At 35.9% G+C, this 21,145-nt stretch overlaps 1 protein-coding gene across 3 annotated transcripts in view; it reads left to right on the top strand.

Moving 5' to 3' along the window:
• COL21A1 (collagen type XXI alpha 1 chain) overlaps positions 1–20,603 on the top strand; it is a 174,043-nt gene extending 153,440 nt beyond the window's left edge. For all 3 annotated transcript variants that reach the window (XM_040473805.1, XM_040473804.1, XM_040473803.1), the window contains 12 exons: positions 1,503–1,556; positions 2,749–2,802; positions 5,687–5,740; positions 7,339–7,410; positions 9,318–9,353; positions 12,212–12,256; positions 15,128–15,160; positions 15,734–15,880; positions 15,971–16,025; positions 16,515–16,715; positions 17,922–17,999; positions 19,328–20,603. In XM_040473805.1, coding sequence (XP_040329739.1) covers positions 1,503–1,556; positions 2,749–2,802; positions 5,687–5,740; positions 7,339–7,410; positions 9,318–9,353; positions 12,212–12,256; positions 15,128–15,160; positions 15,734–15,880; positions 15,971–16,025; positions 16,515–16,715; positions 17,922–17,999; positions 19,328–19,515 — 1,017 coding nt within the window. In that variant the 3' untranslated portion in view covers positions 19,516–20,603. The remainder of the gene's footprint in view (positions 1–1,502; positions 1,557–2,748; positions 2,803–5,686; positions 5,741–7,338; positions 7,411–9,317; positions 9,354–12,211; positions 12,257–15,127; positions 15,161–15,733; positions 15,881–15,970; positions 16,026–16,514; positions 16,716–17,921; positions 18,000–19,327) is intronic.
• The last annotated feature ends 542 nt before the right edge of the window (positions 20,604–21,145 follow it).

Below are 21,145 nucleotides of genomic sequence, written 5' to 3'. Positions count from 1 at the left end.
CTTTGGGATTCTTTTAAGGTATTTTATTTGTTTTTTTGTTTTTTTGGTCTAAAACTCATTACAGTATATCTAGATACACAGCCTCTTTAGTCGTCCTGGGGAGAATTCAGTTTGATCCTGGCTGTGTGGTATTGTTTCCATTAACTCTGGAAAACATCATCCATGATCTCCAAATTACAATTCTTCCAATTTTATTCCTTCCTTCTGGAATTACAGTTAGAGAAATTTTATTCCTTCTTATATTGCCCTCCATGTTTCTAAAGAGTATCTTATTTTTATATCTTTAATTCTTACATTCTGGTTAAATTTTTTTGATATATTGCCCAATTATTCTTCCTTTACTGTGTCTAATCTGTTATTTAAGCAGTTGATTTAAAAAATACTTTTCTAAAAGTTTAAATTTTTAATAACATCTTTTTATTCTTGATAGCCTTTTGTTTCATTTGCAGTCCTAATAGTCTTTCATGATTCCATTATTTAATTAGTAAAGATCTCATGTATTGTTCTTAATTCTGTTTTAACAATTCCACCAAATGCCCTTTGTTATTTCTGTTAACTCTCAGTCTTGTGGCTTGCTGCTTCCTCTTTCTTGTTGAATATGAGCTCATTGCTTCATGTTAATTGGCATGGGTTCTGTCAGCCTAATTGGGGCATGGGGAGCTGCCTCCTGTTGGTTGCCATGGGTACCATGTCAGCCCCCTTTAAGAGTCCTGGGTCATCATAGGTATTAAAGATTCCTGCCCTCTTCCCACTGTTAGCCCACCATTCAGTTTCCCAAGAGCTGAACATACATTCTAGATGCCTCTGGCCTTTTCTTGGCTTCTGCATCTTGACCTCTGGCAAGATTTCTGCATTGCTCCTAATCCTCTTAATCATAGCCCCAACCCAGAGTGTATTTAATTAAAATAAGGGATCTTTGAAGACTTCACCCATTTCTTTAAAGACCAGAACTCCCTCACAGAAGATGTTCTTTCCAGAGTTGGTTGTTGTTTTTGTTGTTGTTTGTTTGTTTGTTGTTTTTTTATGTTCAAGATTCAGACTCCCTTGGAGTACCTAGTTAGCTTGTAGGGTATAGAAATCTGAGAAATTGAAGTAAAAATGCTATTATTCTCTATCCTATTTTTTTAATTAATTTATGTTAACTGTCATACTTCTTAATCTATGATAAATAAGAAATTTTTTCATGTGATTTTTACCCCCTCTTGTCTTTCCTCACCAACTCTGTGTGAACTTCCAGATCTTCCTTTCAAACAATGACAGTATCACTCATGATTTTCTAATAAAAATATTTGACTTAGTGATTCCATAGACCCTTGGCTCAGATCTTTAAGATACCATGTACCATGTTTTTTACACTCTGTTGCTTCTGTTCTACAGTAGAGAAAGGGGAAGCAGTTGGGCTGATTGGTATTGAATTTTTATTCTATAATGCTTTGGTAGGAAATTCATTGAAATTAACTGATAATTTACAATTTTAAATTTGATCTGTATTTGATTTTTAGGGAGAAATTGGGCCTCAAGGACCACTAGGAAAAAAAGGAGCTCCAGGGATTCCTGTAGGTTAATGTCATTATTATCAGGATATATGAAATATAGTTATTATGTGCCATTTCTAATATTTTGCACCCTATGCTATGAATTAATGTATTTTACATTTTACAGGTGAAATAATATACTAAATTGATAGCAAAGCATAATAGTGATGACATGGTATTTTCAATATGACCATACTGAGATTATGTTTCCTGATGATATTAATTGAATATTTTTTGCTCATCACATTTCCTTGGCTATATTTAAGAGAAAGCAATGTTTTTTAATGTTTGTTTTGGTATTTAAGGTAGAATCCAGAGGTGCCTGGGTGGCTCAGCTGGTTAAGCATCCCAACTCTTGATTTTGGCTCAGGTCATGGTCTCATAGTTGTGAGATTGAGCTCTGTGTCAGGCTCCACACTAAGCATGGAGCCTGCTTGGGATTCATTCTCTCTCTCTCTCTCTCTCCCTCCCTCCCTCCCTCCCGCCCCCCTCTCCCCCCACTTCATTACTTGTGTTTTCTCTCTCTCTAAATAAACACTCAAAAAATAAAGTAGACTCCAAATTAAATCAGTTCCTTGTTGCTAGTTATTGTTGTTTTGTTTTGAGTCATATGGCTAGTTAAAAATATGACTATTTTGTAACTTGAAGAGAGATTGTTATATTCAGAGAATTTATTAGATTGTCACTCTTTCAGAATATCATTTAAGAAAATAGAAATTGGAAGTAAAGTTGACCAGGATAACATCTATAAAGAAACCTAATTCTTAATTACTTTTAAATTTATTTATTTTTGAGAGAGAAACAACATGAGTGGGGGAGGAGCAGAGAGAGAGAGGGACACAGAATCTGAAGCAGGCTCCAGGTTCTGAGCTGTCAGCACAGAGCTCAATGCGGGGCTCCAACCCAGGAACCCTGAGATGATGACCTGAGCCAAAGTTGAATACTTAACCAAATGAGCCACCCAGGCACCCCAAGAAACCTAATTCTTAGTCATCATGACATAAGGAAGAAAGTAAGAATGTAGAAAAAAATGAACTTTCCTTTACATTTGTCTTTTACTAGCTCTCCAGCAATTTTTGCTATTTGTAGGTTATTTGATTAACCACGTTAAGAGGTCTTTGCTGGCCTTCAGGCTATCTTGCATAGTTAGTTTTTTTTTATTATACTTTATTGAAGGAAATAAAACTCTTGAAACTTCCACTTAAAAATATAGGGTATGATGGGACGTGATGGCTCACCAGGTCAGCCTGGAACACCAGGATCTAAGGTAAATAAAATGAAATTAATAAGACAGAACACTTTGTGCAAAATTACCATTTGTGTGCCTCAGCAAAACTTTCAATTATACTGATTTTAAGTGTGGTTTTAATTCTATGAACAGTCATTTGTAAGAATGAAACCTTAGACAAAATGAATTGTATAAAGTAGGCTAATGTAATGCAGGTCTTGTTTAAGCTGGAAAAAGTCCAGAATCTCTCACTACTTGACCCTCTTCTCCTTTATTGTCATCTCACGGGCACTGAGGATTATGTGGAGTTCTGTGGAGTTTCATGTCAAACCCCACCAATATAGAGGATTAGTGGTTTTGATTGAGGATGACTTTTGCCAATTTCTGAGTCCTCTTCTTGATATTTTTATTTAGTGGAATGTATATGGAGTTTTTATTGTAAAATGCCTTTTAGTGGGTTTTATTAGGCATTCTCTCCTTCAGGACTGTGGGTAAAATAGTGTATTACCTTTACTTTCATCTTTAAAAAATGTCAGGCAAACCTGACATACATATTCAGGATGTCAGGTTAGGTTATTTTCAAGATAGAATTGCAACTCCAAATACCATGGTTTGACCATTTTCTAGGTGTATAGAATCCTGTGCTAAGAGAACTATTTTTTTTTCTTGGTTTACTAGAAGGGTCAAATCAAGTACATTCTGGCTAGACTCAAACTATTCTCAACTATTTAATGATTAGAGAATGTAGGACAACCTTCCAAAGGAAATGATGGAATTGCTTTTTTAGAAGCATTGACCCTCTAACTAGACAATGTTGCACGGAAATAGACCCTGGCATGCAGAATGAGTAGATGAGTAGACAGCCTAATCTATTCTACTTTTAATTTCTAAATTACTTAGAGAAAGAAATAGGATAAAACATCATGGGGAAAGTATCTGCCCTTTCACCAATGGTAGACCCTCGTGAATCTTTGGAGTGTGGAGTCCTGGTAGTAGTAAGTGTGCACAGAGTTGGTATAAAACCCTTGAGTGACTGGGCCTGCCAAGTGGAGATTCTCCATAATTTCTCAAAGTCATTTTCTAAGAAGATGCTGAGTAGTTGTATATTTCTTAAGTAACTGGGATACGATGGATCCCCCAGGGTGTTCTGGATGCTCTAATTCTTAAGAATTCAACCTAAGATTTCATCAGCCACTTCACATTGTTAGCTCACACTGAGCAGGAGGTCAATTAAATCTACTGGAACTTCCGTAAAAGGTTTTTTAACAATACTTTGGTGTTATCTGCCATTTGAGTAGATTCTGCTGATATGGCTGGGAAGGCAAGTGGCTGTTTCCAGAATCACTTTGTTTATTTTGACATGAATTACTAAGAAGTTCGTTTCCTCTCATCTTGTACAATTGTTTTGTTAAAAATAGATTCGAAGTGTTAAAATCCTACCTTTTAAATATAATCTTTTCAGTGAAACACTTCAAATTCTCCTCATGTAGTATGTTAGCTCAGGTGTTCTGCAAATGGCCAGATAGTAAATATTTGAATCTTTGAGGGCCATATAGTTGCTGTTGCAACTACTCAACTCTGCTGTTGTAATACAAAAGCAGCAGTGGACAAACAGGGATGTGCCTGTTTCTGGCAAAACTTTATTTACAAAAGCCTGCATTAGGCTGGAGTCAGCCCATCAACTGTAGGTTACTTACCTATGTGTTACTTTATCCCTGCCTATTTTGTCAACTAATATGTTTGTGAACTATGCCTTATCAGTTGCTATGAATTCTAGAGTGGGACCAAAAAAACAAAGCTGTATTAAACAGGGCAAAGATGAGGCTGAAACTTTGTGGTAGATATTTAGAAAACTTCTGATTTGGTTTATAATACCTTTTTAAAAAATAGCTACTGAACCATATTCCAGTTTTTAAAATTATTATCTAAATGACATTAGGATAGGTAACATAATCAAGTCATGTGACTTGAAACAAGTTGTCACCTGTGGATTTCTGCTGAATCACTTGTAAAATTAGATATTTTAAGGAACCAATGCTCCACGGCTTAATAACGTTATGTGCTCAATGCTTAATGAAGTCCAAATATTGTGTTCATATGTTTCTCAACATGAGCAACCTAGAAAACTTTTCAGAAGCTGAAAATGCAGTTGGTTACCTTAATTATTAGGGTACCCAGTTTGGTTCTGGCTTTTGCCAGAACCAGGTTGGGATTTTAGGTATCAGAATGTGTATGAAAACCAACAGTACCTTTGACAGTCTCTCCTATTAGCCAGCAGACATATTCTCTCTGTATATCCCACCCTTTTTATAATTTTGTATTCTTTGTCAAATTGGTCTTGTCCTTCAAACTTTTGTTGGAAAGAACTTCACTTAAATCCTGACAAAGAACACAAAGTTTTCTTTTCATATATGCATGCCTGTGTGTGTGTGTGTGTGTGTGTGTGTGTGTGTATACACACACAATTTATACATTTATACATATATATGTAATACATATATATATATATATATTTTAAAGCCACTGTACGTTTGAATCTAATTTTCTTTCCTTCAATTGCACACCAAAGGTGAGTCATCCTGAGAAAGTGACAATGTATAGGATGTTGTCAAAATCCATGGCTCTGGCCTGTGCAGTATGGAGACCCAGCTAATTAGCACTGGTGCCTGAGGATTTGAATTTCTTCCCTTACTTGGAGCTTCTAGATTTAAAACACAGTTTTGGAAAGCTTTATAAATGTGCAGACCCATTCCTTGTTTACAAGAGTTTTTTCTTAATAAGTAGGCTTAACGTACAGACTCTGTGTTTCAAACAGGTGGAAAGTTGGAAATATAAAAATTATTTAAAAGATGTTCCCTTAAGTGTCTATATCAGATATATTATGACATTTTTTTTTAACTCAAATGGTTTGATGCATTGACAGGGAAATAAAGGTGAACCTGGACTTCAAGGGATGCCTGGGGCTTCTGGGCTAAAGGTAATTATCATTTGATACATTTGGAAATACGTTCAAACTATTATAAGTCCCCTTTATTATTTGATGAGATTACCACGTGTATCCCTCAAGAAAAGTTACATGAAATTAAGGATTACCTCTATCACAGAGTTCTCATTCAGGAAAGAAAATGGCCAATGGGAGGTTTCATTTGTTTTGGGGACACTTTCTCACAGTTTAGGTAAAAAAGACAAAATATATTTTGGCTTGATTTTCCTAGAAATGGTAAAAGCCCTATGCTTATATGAACCTACTCTTTGGTTCAGAGAATATCCCTGTCTTCTGTAACTGAAAGGAAGTGTGTATGACTCTCACAAGTGATGCTATTCCTTTGTTTACTGCTTGATGGGAGTTCAGTGTGGGGACTCAGAGCTGCTTACACCAGTTTCCTCCAAACCAAATAATTGATGTTTATTTCAATAGGATTTTTAATTCTTTTCAAGCCTTTAGCAATCTAGAGTAGTAATCAATAGCTCAGGAGTGGGCCTAGTAAGTAAAGAGGGCAAAACTGTTTCCACAAAAGAGAGTAGGCTTTAGTTAATGTGGTAGAGTTTGGGACTAATGGTAAAACTCAAACCAAAAACCATGAAGCAAATTCAGGTTTGCGTCCCCTGTCTTACACACATTACCTAAATGTCATTGATAATTTGTCACTATATACTCTCAGAAAATGTTCTTAAGACTTTTAAGGAATCTTTATTCCATGAAGGCAATAATCCCTGTGGGATGATGCAGAGTAGAAAAATTGGGATAAGTCGTGGAATATTCCCTGTACTGAAAACAACTCAAGAATTTACTTCTAAGAAAACACTTTTCCCTGTGTATGAAGAACCAACATAAGTGTGTCTGTGATTTAACTACAAAGACATTCACCCCCATATTGTTTATAAAAATAAACATTGTGAAAACTAATTGTAACAATAGGCGTTTTATTAAAGATGATAAATCACTACAGTTAAGTACTATTCTGTAATTTAAAATTATGTTTTAAAAACATAATGGCATATAAAGAACATCACAATATTCATATGTCTTGGTGAAAGACATAAATTAGGCCTTATATAGTGAGAAAACCTTAGTAACTAAATTGTGTATTGTGTATTTGTGAGAAAATATGTAACAAAATAAAAACAATGAATAATGAGATTTTCAGCAATTTTAGTACTGTTTCCTCACCAGTTTTTTAACAATAAAATAGGTTCTTTAAAGTAGCAGTGTGAGAATAAGCAGTCTCAAGGAGGAAGAGAAAGTGTTAGCAAACAAAACGAGATACCTGTGTTTATTATCACTGCTTTACTATTTATTGTTGAAGCTAAAAAATAAAGATGAAAAATATGTATAAAATTTTAAAATCTATGCTATCAGAATTATTTTAACTTACAAAGATAGGAAAAGGTACAAGAAGTTTTGTTGGGACAACCATAAACTTGTCATTCTTTACTATTTCTGCAATAATAACTAAAGGTCAACAAACTTTGTAACCATCAGTTATACATTTGGGATTTGTGTACAGATAAAAACAGTGGTGTCTTTCATCAGCAATAGGTCTGCAATCTTTATGTAATTTCTATGTTACTTAGGGAGAACAAGGAGCAATAGGTCCCCCAGGAGAACCGGGATACCTGGGTTTGCCGGGAGTTCAAGGAAAAAAGGTATGCATTGTTTAGGTGATATAATTAACTTTTTTCTTTTTTTTTAACTTTATTTATTTATTTATATAGAGAGACAGAGACAGCACAAGTCGGGTAGGGGGAGAGAGAGAGAGGGAGAGAATCCCAAGCAGGCTTCGTGTTGCCAGCATAGAGCCTCATAAGGGGCTTGAACCCATGAAATTTCAAGATCATGGCCCTAGAGGAAACAAAGAGTGGGTCGCTTAACCGACTGAGCCACCTAGGTGCCCCAGGATAAAATTAACTTTTAATCAGCTATTAGCACGTAAGTCTTCCTTTTGTGAAAGTAGCACAATTTGGACTGACTGTACTTTTAATGACCTTTATATTTGGTATATGTGTAATATGATCAACCGCATGCCCATAGCTGTGTCTCATCTTTCACCTTCCTGCGTGGGTATTGTCTCCTAGATGAAGGCCTTGGATGAGGCATGCAGCTCAGAAAATATAAACATTCTATTAAGTAAAGCCTGTAAATTCAGATTGTTTTGCAGTTGGTCCAAGTGAGTCAAGACTATTTTAGGAAAAGTATTCAATGTTTGGCACTCTACTAAAATGTGAATATTACTCTTATCAAAACTGGGACAAAGGTCTAAAATAGTAAAAACTACACCCAGAACACTTGACCATGCAGTTCCTATTTATGAAAGATTATATTGCATAGAATTTCATTTGAAATTAAGGAGTTTAAAATACAAATCATGTATTCTGATATAAAATGTTTTGGTGAGGTAAGAGAGCAACATTTTAGATTCATGTTCTGTCTCTCTCCTCAAAAAGGAACTGTGAAGCTGTATCTACATAAATAGTATTTGTTTGGTGGTTTTAAGCAACAACTGACAGCCCGTTTGCCAAAGAAGTTCGTGCCACTGCAAATATATACAATTCAGTCTAAAAGTAAATATGTTGACTTTGATTCTGGAAAAGATACAAACTCTTACATCTTCACCTTTATATCACTTGCTGTTTTGGTTTTGCTACCATTTCATTTTTCTGTTTCTCATGTATCATGCACTTGGCCCCTAGGTTATTATAACCAGTATGATCATTGACCATTTTGTTCCAGTGAGCAGTAGGCAACACTTGCTGAGACAGGGATGACCCTCAGGGCAGCAATTAAGTGTCAGAACCTTGGTGAATATTACATAAACCTACTGGGACTATATGTTGAGGTTTTGAGAAATTTCTTGTTCAAAACTTGCCCTTTAAAAGAACACCTGTATTTTGTTGGCTGTAACACAAAACTCTTAATGTTTAGAGAGCGTGGTGAGGGAGGAAAGAAACTTGGAAACAGTGTCCAAGTTCATCTGAGGGCAAGTGCTTATCTTTCCTAATTTGCAGATTCATGATCTAAGAACAAGGACATTGAACTTAGTTGGTCTGGAAGGTTTACTCTAGCTGAAAAGTGCCAGGAATATTTATATTATGGAATATGGATTTTACCCCCAAAATTCATTTTTGAAGTGTATGTTTTCAAAAATACCATTTCAATATTATATTCTGCTTCATTGTTTCCTATAAATTTGTGGCTACTACTAGCTCAATGGAAGATTTTTCAGATTGATTTTGTAAAACAATTGCCGAAATGAGTTTTCTCATGTTTGTTTGCTAAACCTCAGATTGTGATCAATATAGACAAGTTTTCTTATTTCTGGTAAACTAGAAATTATAATAATTTTTCCTTTGAAATGTAAGAGCACAAGAATGTATTCACTTAGAACATTTTGACATAATATGATTTTTCTCCTTTTGGAGTCTGCTTCTGCATATAAGGCACTCGTGGAATTTGTAGGAGACCATGTATATTTTTTTCCTGCAGAAAAATATGTTTACTTGAAAGGATACAGAATATCCTAGATTATGATAGACATTAAACTGCCTTTTTGCAGGGCGACAAAGGAAATCAAGGTGAAAAAGGCATTCAGGTATGTTGCTGGCTTTTTAAAAATTTTTGCTTGGCAATAAAATCAGGGCTTTGTTCTTTTTAGTTGTAGCGTGGTTTCTCTGGCTCCTTCCTGCTTCACCATCAGTATCTAATTGTTAAGTCTCAGCTTTCTTCTTTTCTTCTAAACTTTTCGGACAACATCAGATCTCCTTTTAAGATTATTCTCTATTTCACTGTTGTAGAAACTTGGAAATCAAGTGATTCAACCAAACATATGTAGATTGTATTACATACTTCTAGTATGTGTATTTGAAATATTACATATCTATATTATGTGTGTTTCCAGAAATGATTTGAATGGCTTATGGCACAAATAAATGTGATAAGATTTTATATTTAACACCAAGTATAAAACATGTTCAAACTAATCATTGGAAGCAGAATTATACTAAAAAATTAAATCAGGGTGAGGAAATCTAGGGTGATTTAGAAAGGATATTTCATTTGGGTGTGTTACCACAAGGGCAAAGTGTTCTAGGATTTCTGGAGGCATAAAAGGAGATTACAAATTGAAGTAATATTAGAGTGAACATCTGCTGAGGTCTCAGTGTCAACAATTGTTTTTTAGCTGTTGATACAGTACCTTTTACTAAAGATACTCAAGTATTATTATAATTTCTGTAATTTTGAAATTAGGAGTGAGGTAGATTTTAAGCAAGTGTCTGTGAACTCTAGACCCACATATTCCGGTTTCCCTCTTGGTACTGAGTTTGAATGTGTCATGTGCACACGTCAAAAGGTCCAAAACAGAGCTTATCACCTTTCCCCATAAACCAGCTCCTACTCTATTCTTGGTCATGGTAATGGTAGACCCATGAAATGATCTCAGGGAAAAAGGCTTGAAAGCCATCATAAAACTCAGTCTCTTCTCTCTTCACAGGTAGTTTCACATCTAAATCTCTCTTGAACTTGGCCCCTTCTCCCTGTCCGCACTGTCCTAATCATTTCTTGTCATGGGTCTCAGATTACCAGTGTCCTCCCCGCTTCCTCTCATGCTCCTACCAGCGTGCAATAACTAAGCTACACATCCGCTTAGGAATCCTTCTGTGGTGCCCCACACATTTCAAGATAAAGTCTGTTCCATGAAGTGTTTCCTGACTTGACTATTTTGGCTCTCTTTTACTTATCCCTAAAGCCTACACTTAAGGTTGAGTAGTTTTCCCCACCCTGTAGGATGCACCTCTCTCAGATGCCCCCTCCTCTGTCCCCATAGTATCCAGCCCAGAGGCTTAATTATGCATTTTCATCATTCTTGATTTAATGACTTAACTTTACCACCACACAGTAAGCAACTTGATGATAACAGTTTTTGTTTCAGTGCCCCTACGAACCAGCAAATAGGTATCATTCAATAAATATTGGGAATTCACTTAAGTAAATAAATGAATAAATCAGCAGTGCTAGAGTGATTTAAAATTTAGGTAACTAGATAAGTCACTGTTTTATTATCTGGGTATATGTTTTCCCAGAAACTACTAATTATCTCATCCCACATGGGGATGAGGTAGTACTTTAGGGGTTAGTACCATGCATTATATATGATGGATATCCACAAGTATGTTTTAAATGGACAAATGTGTTTATACCTTTGTTAATTTTCCTCTCTTATTTGTCCTGATTTAAAGATCTTCATTCCAAATATTTTTGCAGTATTTTTTAAATTGAAGTATAATTGACATATAACAGTATATAGTTGACCCTTGAACAATGCAGGTTTGAGCTCCTCAGTTCCACTTACATGCAGATTTTTTTCGATAAATACAGTATTGTAAATGTATTTCTCTTCCTTATGATTTTAACATTCCCTTTTCTCTAACTTGTAAGAATATGGACTATAATACATATACAAAATATATGTTAATTTATATGATTGGTAAGGCTTCTGGTCGACAGTGGGCTATTAGTAGTTAAATTTGGGGGGAGTCAAAGGTTATCCACAGATTTTTGACTTTGAGGGAGGTGGTGGCCGTCACCCTACCGTCGTTCCAGGGTCAGCTGTATTGCAGGTGTACAACATAATGATTCAAATTTGTATACACTGTGAAATGATCATCATCACGTGTCCAGTTACCATCTATCACCATACATAGTGACAACATTTTTTCTTCTTTTGATGAGAATTTTTAAGAATTACTCTTAGCAACTTTCACATACACATTATGGTATTATCAACTACAGTAACCATGCTGTACACGCATCCCCATGAGTTTTGTTTTATAGCAGGAAGTTTGTATCTTTTGACCTCTTTCACCTATCTCACCCTCCCCTCCCTCCTGGCAAACATTATTCTGTTCTGCGTATCTGTGAGCTTGAGTTTTTTGTTTTGTCTTGTTTGGTTGTTTTGTTTTGTCACACTCCGCATGTAAGTGAAATCATACAGTATTTGTCTTTCTCTGTCCGACTCATTTCACTTAGCTTAATGCCCTCACGTCCCATCCATGTTGTTACAAAAGGCAAGATTCCTTTTATTTTTTGATGTATGAGTAGTATTCCACGTTTGTAATATATTTTTCATCTTTAAAAACTCCTTTAAAGATGTCTTCTTGTCCTTGCATGTACATAATCAACACTAAACATAATTATGTCATTGAAATTAATAACGTATCCATAACCATTGGGTTTTTAAATTATTTTTCACGTTGTTAATATTAGGGTTGACTCTCTTTTTTTCTTCCTCCAAGAGACTAACTTCTTTATCTCTTACATCATTTTGCATATTTGCATCACTGCTTTTTGTGACCTTTCTTCTTGACACCAGTGTTATACATAGTTTGTGTCTTATATGAGATTGCATTATATGTGTGCAAGCTAATCAATGATGTTTATTAAATTTTAAAGGGTCAAAAGGGAGAAAATGGAAGACAAGGGATTCCAGGGTCACAGGTATTTTTGTTTTCTTTGATGGACAATGGAATAATGAACCACATAACTGGATGGTGTTGGGAGAGGATTATTTGCAAATGGAAACGAGTGGGGAGAAGGGTAGATAGGTGGTAGTGTTCATTCTAAGCATCTGAGGAAGAAAATGCCAGATGGTGGTGGTGATAATGGTTTGCTTTAATCATATGTTTTATGTTTTCATTTTCCTATACTGATTGGTGACTATGAAACTTGCTTCTCCATGCTTTTTTCTCTTCAAGTAAATGGCTAAAGGTAGATAATTCCACTTACTTCCTGCAATAGTTATTGGCCAAAGGCAGCCATACAATGACAGTATCTCCATATATACTATTTACTCTTTATTTTTTTCTTGAAATGGGAGTAGTTGAAGCCTATAAGTAGTGGAAGAATATTCTTGTTTCCCTCTTGTATGTTCAGAGATACAATTCCCTACACTAGAGACTTTTTCAAATGTTATCTTCAGTGAGATTGCCATGTGGCATGTAAGTACAGTCACAGCCAAATTGGACCAAAAGTGGCATAAAAGTGATTTGTATGTAATAGTAGCTTGTTTGCTGCTGCACTGCCAGTAGTTAAGCTCAGATCCAACTTGGTCCACACTGAAAGGACAGACTGTACATATGATCCCCTCATGGGATAGACCTCTTTCGAATGTGACATTCAAGACAGATTCAGTAATTACACTGGTTCTGGAGATAGGCGGATAAAACTGTGAGTGATGTCTTCAAGGACAGGGGTCTCTATGTCCCTCGCCTGGAGATATCGGAGACCATTGGAGAGAGGTGTAAAAGCATGTGGTCACAGGGTTGTCTGTAAGATAGGATGGAAGGTGAGTGCTAGATATTCAAAAGAGTTGAGAATTTAGAAGCCAACAGCAAGAGCAAAAGAGGAGAAAGACGAAGTTTGTCTGTCTACGTCTATGCTCAGTAAAATGTGTCTTTTAATTTTATTGCTCCTCCACTTAGATCCACTTGATGACATGACCAGCATTGACCCCATTCTCCTCCCTGGCAGCACAGACTGACCCCCTAGGTTTCTCTAAGTCAATCACACAGTATCTATAAACCGCTCTTCTCATAGGACAACCTTAACTTCCTCGTCCATTCAACCTCCACAACCCAGGCCCTTCACCAAAAATTCTTACGGGAACTTTTTGAGAAGAAGGCTATTTCCTGTGGAATCTGAGCTCACAACTTAGCTAGCTCACTGGCTTACAGATAACACTCTCTTCACACTTCCCTAAACATGTTTGGTTTTTTTCCCCTCACTTCTCAAGGGAAATAGTGGTCGGCCACCCTAGGGCAGGGTTTGGGCTTCCTAGAAAACTTCTGCCCAAGATTTGTTGGATGCTGGTGTTCTCACCACCGGTAACTGAGCCCTAATGGAGTACCTGGGGGTCAAAGCAACTGTTGCTTCTCAGCAGCTGAATAGCTGTCCCAAGTTGTTTAAGTAAACATTATTAGTTACCTGTCATCCTACAAAGGGCTGCAAGTTTGCGATTTCTTGGCCTTCATGTTGGGTTCCTCTCATGAAACCATCCCAGTGGATTCTCAGATAACCGGTGTTTTCCGTCGCAGCTCTAACTCAGTTCTAGTCCTGAGAACTTCCTATTCTGTGTTTCCTCTTACACAAGCTCCAGTTGTAGGGTTATGTCTGGGAGGGAACACCTCAGCATTTCTGCAGAAACTTCAATATTTAAAGAACAATCTTGAAGTGTTTTACTCACTAATATATTTTTACATGGAAACTTAGTGTTTTTATGCTCTTGTTTTAATTTGAGAGTATGCCTCTTTCTGTGCCATACTCTGATTTTACCCCATTTGTCTTCCCTTTTCTCCAATCTGGGTATCCATGTTGAAGGGACCTAGAAATAAAGCAAAATAAATATGCAAATTCAAGTTTCATTGTGTGAAATGTCATATGCTAAATTTTATATTGAATTGCAGAACTCTGACTTAATTTGAAACTTGAATAATGAAATCCTACCTGTGTGTGTGCAAGCTCTACCCTTTCCCAGAACTGATATCAGGTGATTTTGGAGCCCAAGTGTACAATGAATTTGAAAAATGGGAAATTTTCATGCCTTTCCTGAAAGCTCTTATCATCTATAATTTGCCACTGTAATGAATATGTGAGAGATGAGTGGGAAATCATTTAATAGAACCATCCAGATGTATTCAGTGATTCTAACGGTGAATGAGTTTCATGCGTGAGCTCCCCAGTGTGTATAATATCACTTGGGAAGAATACCATATTATACATCACACTGCTTTTATAATCTCTGAATTGCCAGCAGTGAGTGGTTTAGGCATAGGACAAATGGGTATTTTCTTCCCTGTTAATCGTCTTTAATGGCATCTTTGCTTTATTCCATCTTTTATAAATAGTACTCAATTGAAATTTAATTTTAAGAACATAAACTTGGGAAAATGGAATACTTATCTTAATCACCAAATAAAAGAATAAACATACCTTATATTACCTGATTGAGTTTAATTTACATTAAAATAGCAACATATTTAAAATCCAGAATAGAACTGAAATGGAATTCACATAGAATCCCATTCTAACCTACATATTTGACCTGCAGCATATAAAAATATTCATATCTAAGAATGAAACAGTGACATAAATTAACAATTTTATATTATCCAGTTAGCATATCACCGAGTCATTAGCCTCCTTTAAAAAGGCAGAGAGAGCATCATGTGTAATTCTTTCACTAATTGTATCAGTACTTTTCAGATTGAAAAGTAAAGTTTGATTAAATGTGTGGTAACAGGTGCACACCATGCTAATAGTACTGTACCTTGCAGATTTATTATGTTTTTTTTCTCCTATTAATTTTCAAAGGGAATTCAAGGTCATCATGGTGCAAAAGGCGAGGTATGTTTCTTCATGTATTATACTCTCTCTTCAGTCCATACTGCTTCAGTTTTCAGTGCTGAATAAATCTAGCTTTGGCAGAAAATGCCTTTCACATTCTTCAGTAGTTCCTTAATAGTGATTTTCAGAATATGTAGATTCGTTGAATTAGGTGTGAAATGTTGCATATTTGTGAATATTATTGGTTCTTCATCTGTATTAGGAGCTAAGTGTTTTTGTGCAAAGAATATTGTGTTTCTGTATTTGTCTCTAGAATGTAATCTCTTTGAGAACAAGACTGTGGCACGTTTGTTGTTTCTCTAGTGATACATGTATCACCTACACAATATGTTGAATAAATTGAGGAGATTTGTGGGGTTGGATGGATGGGTGGATGGATGGGTAAATGGCAGTTTAATATGATATGAAAATTCCCCTCTGATCAATAACAGCATTTCACAGCTGTTCTCTACATAATGTACTTTATATATATGTATGTATATGTTCATATTCATATCCTTAAGGACTTTTATGATGCAGTTATACCTTCTGAAATATTGAAACAGAACTTTTGAAGATTTCTTCTGATTTTAGAGAGGTGAAAAGGGAGAGCCTGGCATCAGAGGTGCCACTGGACCAAAAGGAGAGTCTGGGGTGGACGGCCTGATGGGGCCTATGGGTCCCCAGGGGCAGCCAGGCGAAACAGGTCCTCAAGGACCTCCAGGATTGGATGGAAAGCCTGTATGTATTCTGCTTCTTTGCAATTTCTCATGTTTTCATTGCTTTTTACTTGGTATGTACATGTTATAACCCACTAATAATTTGATGCAGGGAAGAGAATTTTCAGAACAGTTTATTCGACAGGTTTGCACCGATGTATTAAGAGGTAAGTCTCAAACAGAGATTTTAATAACTTTTTTTAAAATTGGTAAAATAATACTAATTATTGGTAGAAATTATAAAATATATAAGTAAGATTAGAAGAAAATAAAGGAAATTTATAAACTCCTGTTTTTTTCCCTAGATGAGTAATTTTTTAAAAATGAAAATAATATGTACTCTTTTATAATCTTTTTAATAAAACAATTTATCATTATTTCACCATGAATTAAATTTTCTGACATAATTCTGATAATGTAATTCATAAATATGGATGTCTATAATTTACACTATTTTTTGGGGGGTGCTTTCACTCCCCCATTTTAAGTGATTGTAATAATAAAATGATTGCATAGAACAGAGTACTTCCACAGTTAAATTCCTAGAAGTGAAGTTATTGGTCAAGAGATGGGCATCTATAAATTGTGAAAAAAATGGTTAGTGATTTTACCAATGCCTATTTAAACTTAAGGGGTGGGGCTTCTTTGTTTTTAAGCTCAGCTACCAGTCTTACTTCAGAGTGGAAGAATTCAAAGTTGTGATCATTGCCAGTCTCAACATGGTTCTCCTGGTATTCCTGGGCCACCGGGTCCCATAGGCCCAGAAGGTCCTCGAGGATTTCCTGGTTTGCCAGGAAGAGATGGTGTTCCTGGATTAGTGGGTGCTCCTGGACGTCCAGGTGCCAGAGGATTAAAAGGTGCTGAACTTCTGTACATATTTTGTATTCACTTTCTAAATTGATTTAAGGCAAGGGTTCATCTTTGGTTTTATGATGCCAAAAAGCTTTTTGTATCCCTGAGTCTTTAAATAATTTGTCAGGGTGCCTGGGTGGCTCAGTCAGTTGAGTGTCTGACTCTTGATTTTTGTCTCAGTTCATGGTCCCAGGGTTGTGGGATTGACCTCACATCAGGCTCCATGCTGAGCATGGGTCTTGCTTAAGATTCTCTCCCCGCTCTTTCTCTCTCTCTCTTTCTCTCTCTCTCTGTCTCTTTTTCTTTCTGTCTCTTTTTCTCTCCCTTCCCCTCCCTCTGCCCCTCTCCCCTGCTTGTTCTCTATCTCTAAAAAATAAAAAAATAAAATAATTTTTCAACTAGTTAAAAAGCAATTCTGTTTTCTTAAAGCAATATTCTAAAGTAGAGAAAAATTAAAGTTTGAAGCTTGTGAAGTTACAAATTAGAAATTATTGATAGTGCACTTAGAGATTTTGCCTGAGTCTTTGATAAGAAGGTCTTTAAATAGAAAATCACACTTTCCTTTATTTTGACTCCAGTAACTTCTGTTACCTTAAGAATTTTTCTATTATAGGAAAAATTATATTTTGCCACCAAACTTCTTAATAGCCCACAACTTACTTATCATTGTCTTTGAATGTTTATGTGAAATGTCAGTTGATAATTCTTTCCTTTTTATTTAGTATTATGTGAACAATTGAGATGTTCAATCAAAGTAATAAACAACTATGAAAAACACAAGGGTTAATAATCCCAAACCATTTTCCTTTTCAATATTTCAATATTAGATCCTTCTAGATCACTGATAATTTTAGAAATTTTTGCTTCAAAAATTGTTTCCCATTAGTAATAATAAATAAGTGGCAAGCTTTTTTTAAAAAGATTTTTCTTTTTTTGTTAAAAAAAATTAAGTTTGTATTTATTTTGAGAGAGAGAGAATCCCAAGAAGTCTCCACGCATCAGTTGCAGAGCCAGAGGTGGGGCTTGAACCCATAAACCTTGAGATCTTAACCTGTGCTGAAATCAGGAGTCGGACGCTCAACTGAGCTACTCAGGCGCCCCAAAATTTATTTTTCTTCCAATGTGTATATTAACAGCTTTGAAAGAAGCAATCTAGCAGGATGTGGTTTTATAGGAAAAGTAAGCTTATTCCCATCTTTGACACTCTGCAGGCCTACCAGGAAGAAACGGGGCAAAGGGGAACCAAGGGTTTGGGTACCCTGGAGAACAAGGTCCTCCTGGTCCCCCAGGTAAGAACTGGTACATGCTCCTAAGTGTTGCTGCACATTTGACTTTAAGAAAATCTGCATAAATCTATGTCAAAAAATTTGAAATCAAGACATTTGTTTCCTTTTTTGAATGATTCACATTGAACATATTGAGCTCTAACTACTAGAATTTTCTTCCTTCAGCTTATTGATCAATCATTCCGGATTTTCTCTTGTTTATCATTTGGATGCCTTAGAAGACTAGTCCTTAGAATAGTTCTGGAATGGTTTTAGTCACCCAAGCTTATCTAGTGTATATCAGTGTTCGCTCTTTATGATTCTCAGGGAAGCAGAACACCTGCAGTGGTGGACTCGTAGGGCAGCCTTGGCTAGCTGTGTTATTTTAACTTCGTCAGGCCTCCATTTCCTCATTGGTGAAATGGTAATGAGATGTTGCCTGCATCATGACATTATTGTAAAATGATATGAATTAATACATGTGCTTTTGGAACAGTGTGTAACAATCATGTTTTCAGTAAATGGGTGCTATTACTGTTATTTTAGATGTTAGAACATCGTGAGGCTTTTGCGGGGATGAAAGGATTCAAAAGTCTTCATGTAAAATGTTTGGAACAGTATCTACAGTTGTAGTTAAATGCAGACTAAATGTCTCTTAGTGGTAGCAGCAGGAATTATTAGTAGTAGAGAGTGCCTCAACCTATGCTGCTCCATTTCACACCCTGAATGTTTTTTGTTACTTTGAGTCATCACCTTTCACATAATATCCTGTTAACTCTCCTTCCTTTGAGCATGCTAATTGAGCTAATTAGGCTGTGGTTCTCAAATTAGTGCTGTAACACCTTTGTGTGTATAATGATCACAATTACGCCATGGTAATAGCACTGTATTTAAATATGGAAACCTAAAAACGTGTGTAATGAAAAATGATTTTACTGCAAAAATGGCACAAAAGTGACTTCAGTAGAGTTGTAGAGTTTTAGCTTACTCATCTCTCACTTGCTAATTTATAATAATTGGCAGAAGATATGCTGGAAGGAAGAAATAAGTTTGGACAACCCACCAATTAAAATATTAGAATGTTAGCTCAGTGTCTTAATCAGCAGGGTGATTGCTATATTGATATAGCTTAGCCTGGTTTTATAAAAATTACTGATCATTTCTCCATAGTCTTCTAAATGGAAGGTATATAGAATTAGCAAGAGAGTACTTCTCTTTTCACATTAGTGCAAATATGTAAAACTTTTAGGATTTGTTTTTTTTTTTCCCATTTCCATTTCTTACAGAATCACCTATATCATCATCAAAAACCAAAAGTCCTCTGTTCATATATTGATCATGTCCCTTCTTAGGTCCAGAGGGTCCTCCTGGAATAAGCAAAGAAGGTCCTCCAGGAGACCCAGGTCTCCCAGGCAAAGACGGAGATCATGGAAAACCTGGAATCCAAGGACAACCAGGCCCCCCTGGAATCTGCGATCCATCGCTATGTTTTAGTGTAATTGTTGGAAGAGATCCATTTAGAAAAGGACCAAACTATTAGTGTCTGATGCCTCATTCAGCAACCTAGGCGTGGTGCTTTTCTTTTATGGTCTTTTGCATCTCAGGAAGATAATAACATAATCCCTTGAAAAGAAACTAAAGTACCTCGGTGTTTTTATTATTACTTTTTCTTAAGGAAAAATATATGAAAGGTCACATATACTGATTTTAAAGGCTCCTCAGTAATTCAGAGCCTTTGGATTAGTAGCATTAACTAAATCTCAAGGGTGTCTTATAAGTCCATTTATTTTAATCAAAGTTGAATTATATATATAAAAAAAAAACCAACACCATTGCCTGTTAGCCAGTCAATTTCAGTCACTGTGAAATATTTCACATTCAGCCTCCATGCAGCAGAGTATTTGAGTTCAGTTTCATGTCTGTGTGAATTTCATGTTTCATATCTCATAGCACATGCTTGTACATTAGCCAAAACATGTGTCTGGTCATTGGAAATAACATCAGGGCTGATATTCAGCTAGGACAGACTGTATTGCCATGCCAGTCATTTACTCCAGCATCTGTGCTTGGTGGGTAGGGACAACGGGCTGCTGGTTGTTCAGTGTTTTGAATGTCACCTCTGTATGAGAGTAACGTGTTTCTTAAGTACATTTGCAAATTCTCAAATTTGATTAATGAGTATGCTAAGAAAGACTCTTGGTTCCAATGGGAATGGTCCAAATTATATAACATTAAAAACATTTTGGAAAACAGTTTCATTGTACCTGGTGTTGTCAAAGGAAATGATGGTTCAGAAATAAAAGACTTTATTCTTCATACTTGCTTAGCAATTGGAATGTTTGTTGGATGCCTTCATTTTCCATTTCATTTATTACATGTGTATGGTCCTATATGTTAACTTTCATTGTAGCAAAGCTAATGGGAATAAATGCTCTAGTTGAGAGGAGAGGTAACTCCACAGATTCTAGTATGTCTTGATATTTTTAGCAGACTTTAAAACATTAGTCTTCGTGTACTGTACTTACTGCCTTTGTAAGGAACATATTTGAGATATTTTATCCTAATCATGCTCTAAATTTTGTTACATGCTTGTTATTCAAAGTTCAATAAAGTGTTGTACAGGCCTGATTGCAGTGTTTTATTTTTTTAAAATACATAATTTTACCTGATTGTTGAGTGTAGTATCCGTATCACATGGTCATTGTTTTCAATGGTTATGCTTTATTGAATTATTTACCCTATTCTTGAAAAGCTCAATCATCTGAAATAAGAACTTAGAAATTCATTTGGTATACTACGCACACAAATGGGTGCAGCACCTGCTTCCTGGAGTGACTGTTGATCAGCGTTTAGTTTAACTGACATGTCATCCTGCCACTTTGATGAGGACGTTGGGGGAGACTCAAGTCATAACATTCAGTAGCAGAGTTAGCGCACAAGAATTTTTTGTCATTCTTGGTTTTTTTTAAATTGAACTATAGTTGACCCACTGCTACATTAGTTTCAGGTGTGCGACGTAGTGATTCAACAAGTGTATACGTTATGCTGTGCTCAGCACAAGTGTAGCTCCCATCTGTCACCATACGACGCTATTACAGTGCCATTGACTGTATTCCTTGTGCTGTGCCATTGATCCCTGTGACTTAGTCATTCCATAACTGGAAGCCTGT

This window comes from Herpailurus yagouaroundi, unplaced genomic scaffold (genome assembly GCF_014898765.1).
Source record: "Herpailurus yagouaroundi ecotype Mexico unplaced genomic scaffold, PumYag 139, whole genome shotgun sequence".
NCBI lineage: Eukaryota > Metazoa > Chordata > Mammalia > Carnivora > Felidae > Herpailurus > Herpailurus yagouaroundi.
Note: the sequence above shows the minus strand (reverse complement) of the source record. Positions and strands in the feature narration are given on the sequence as shown.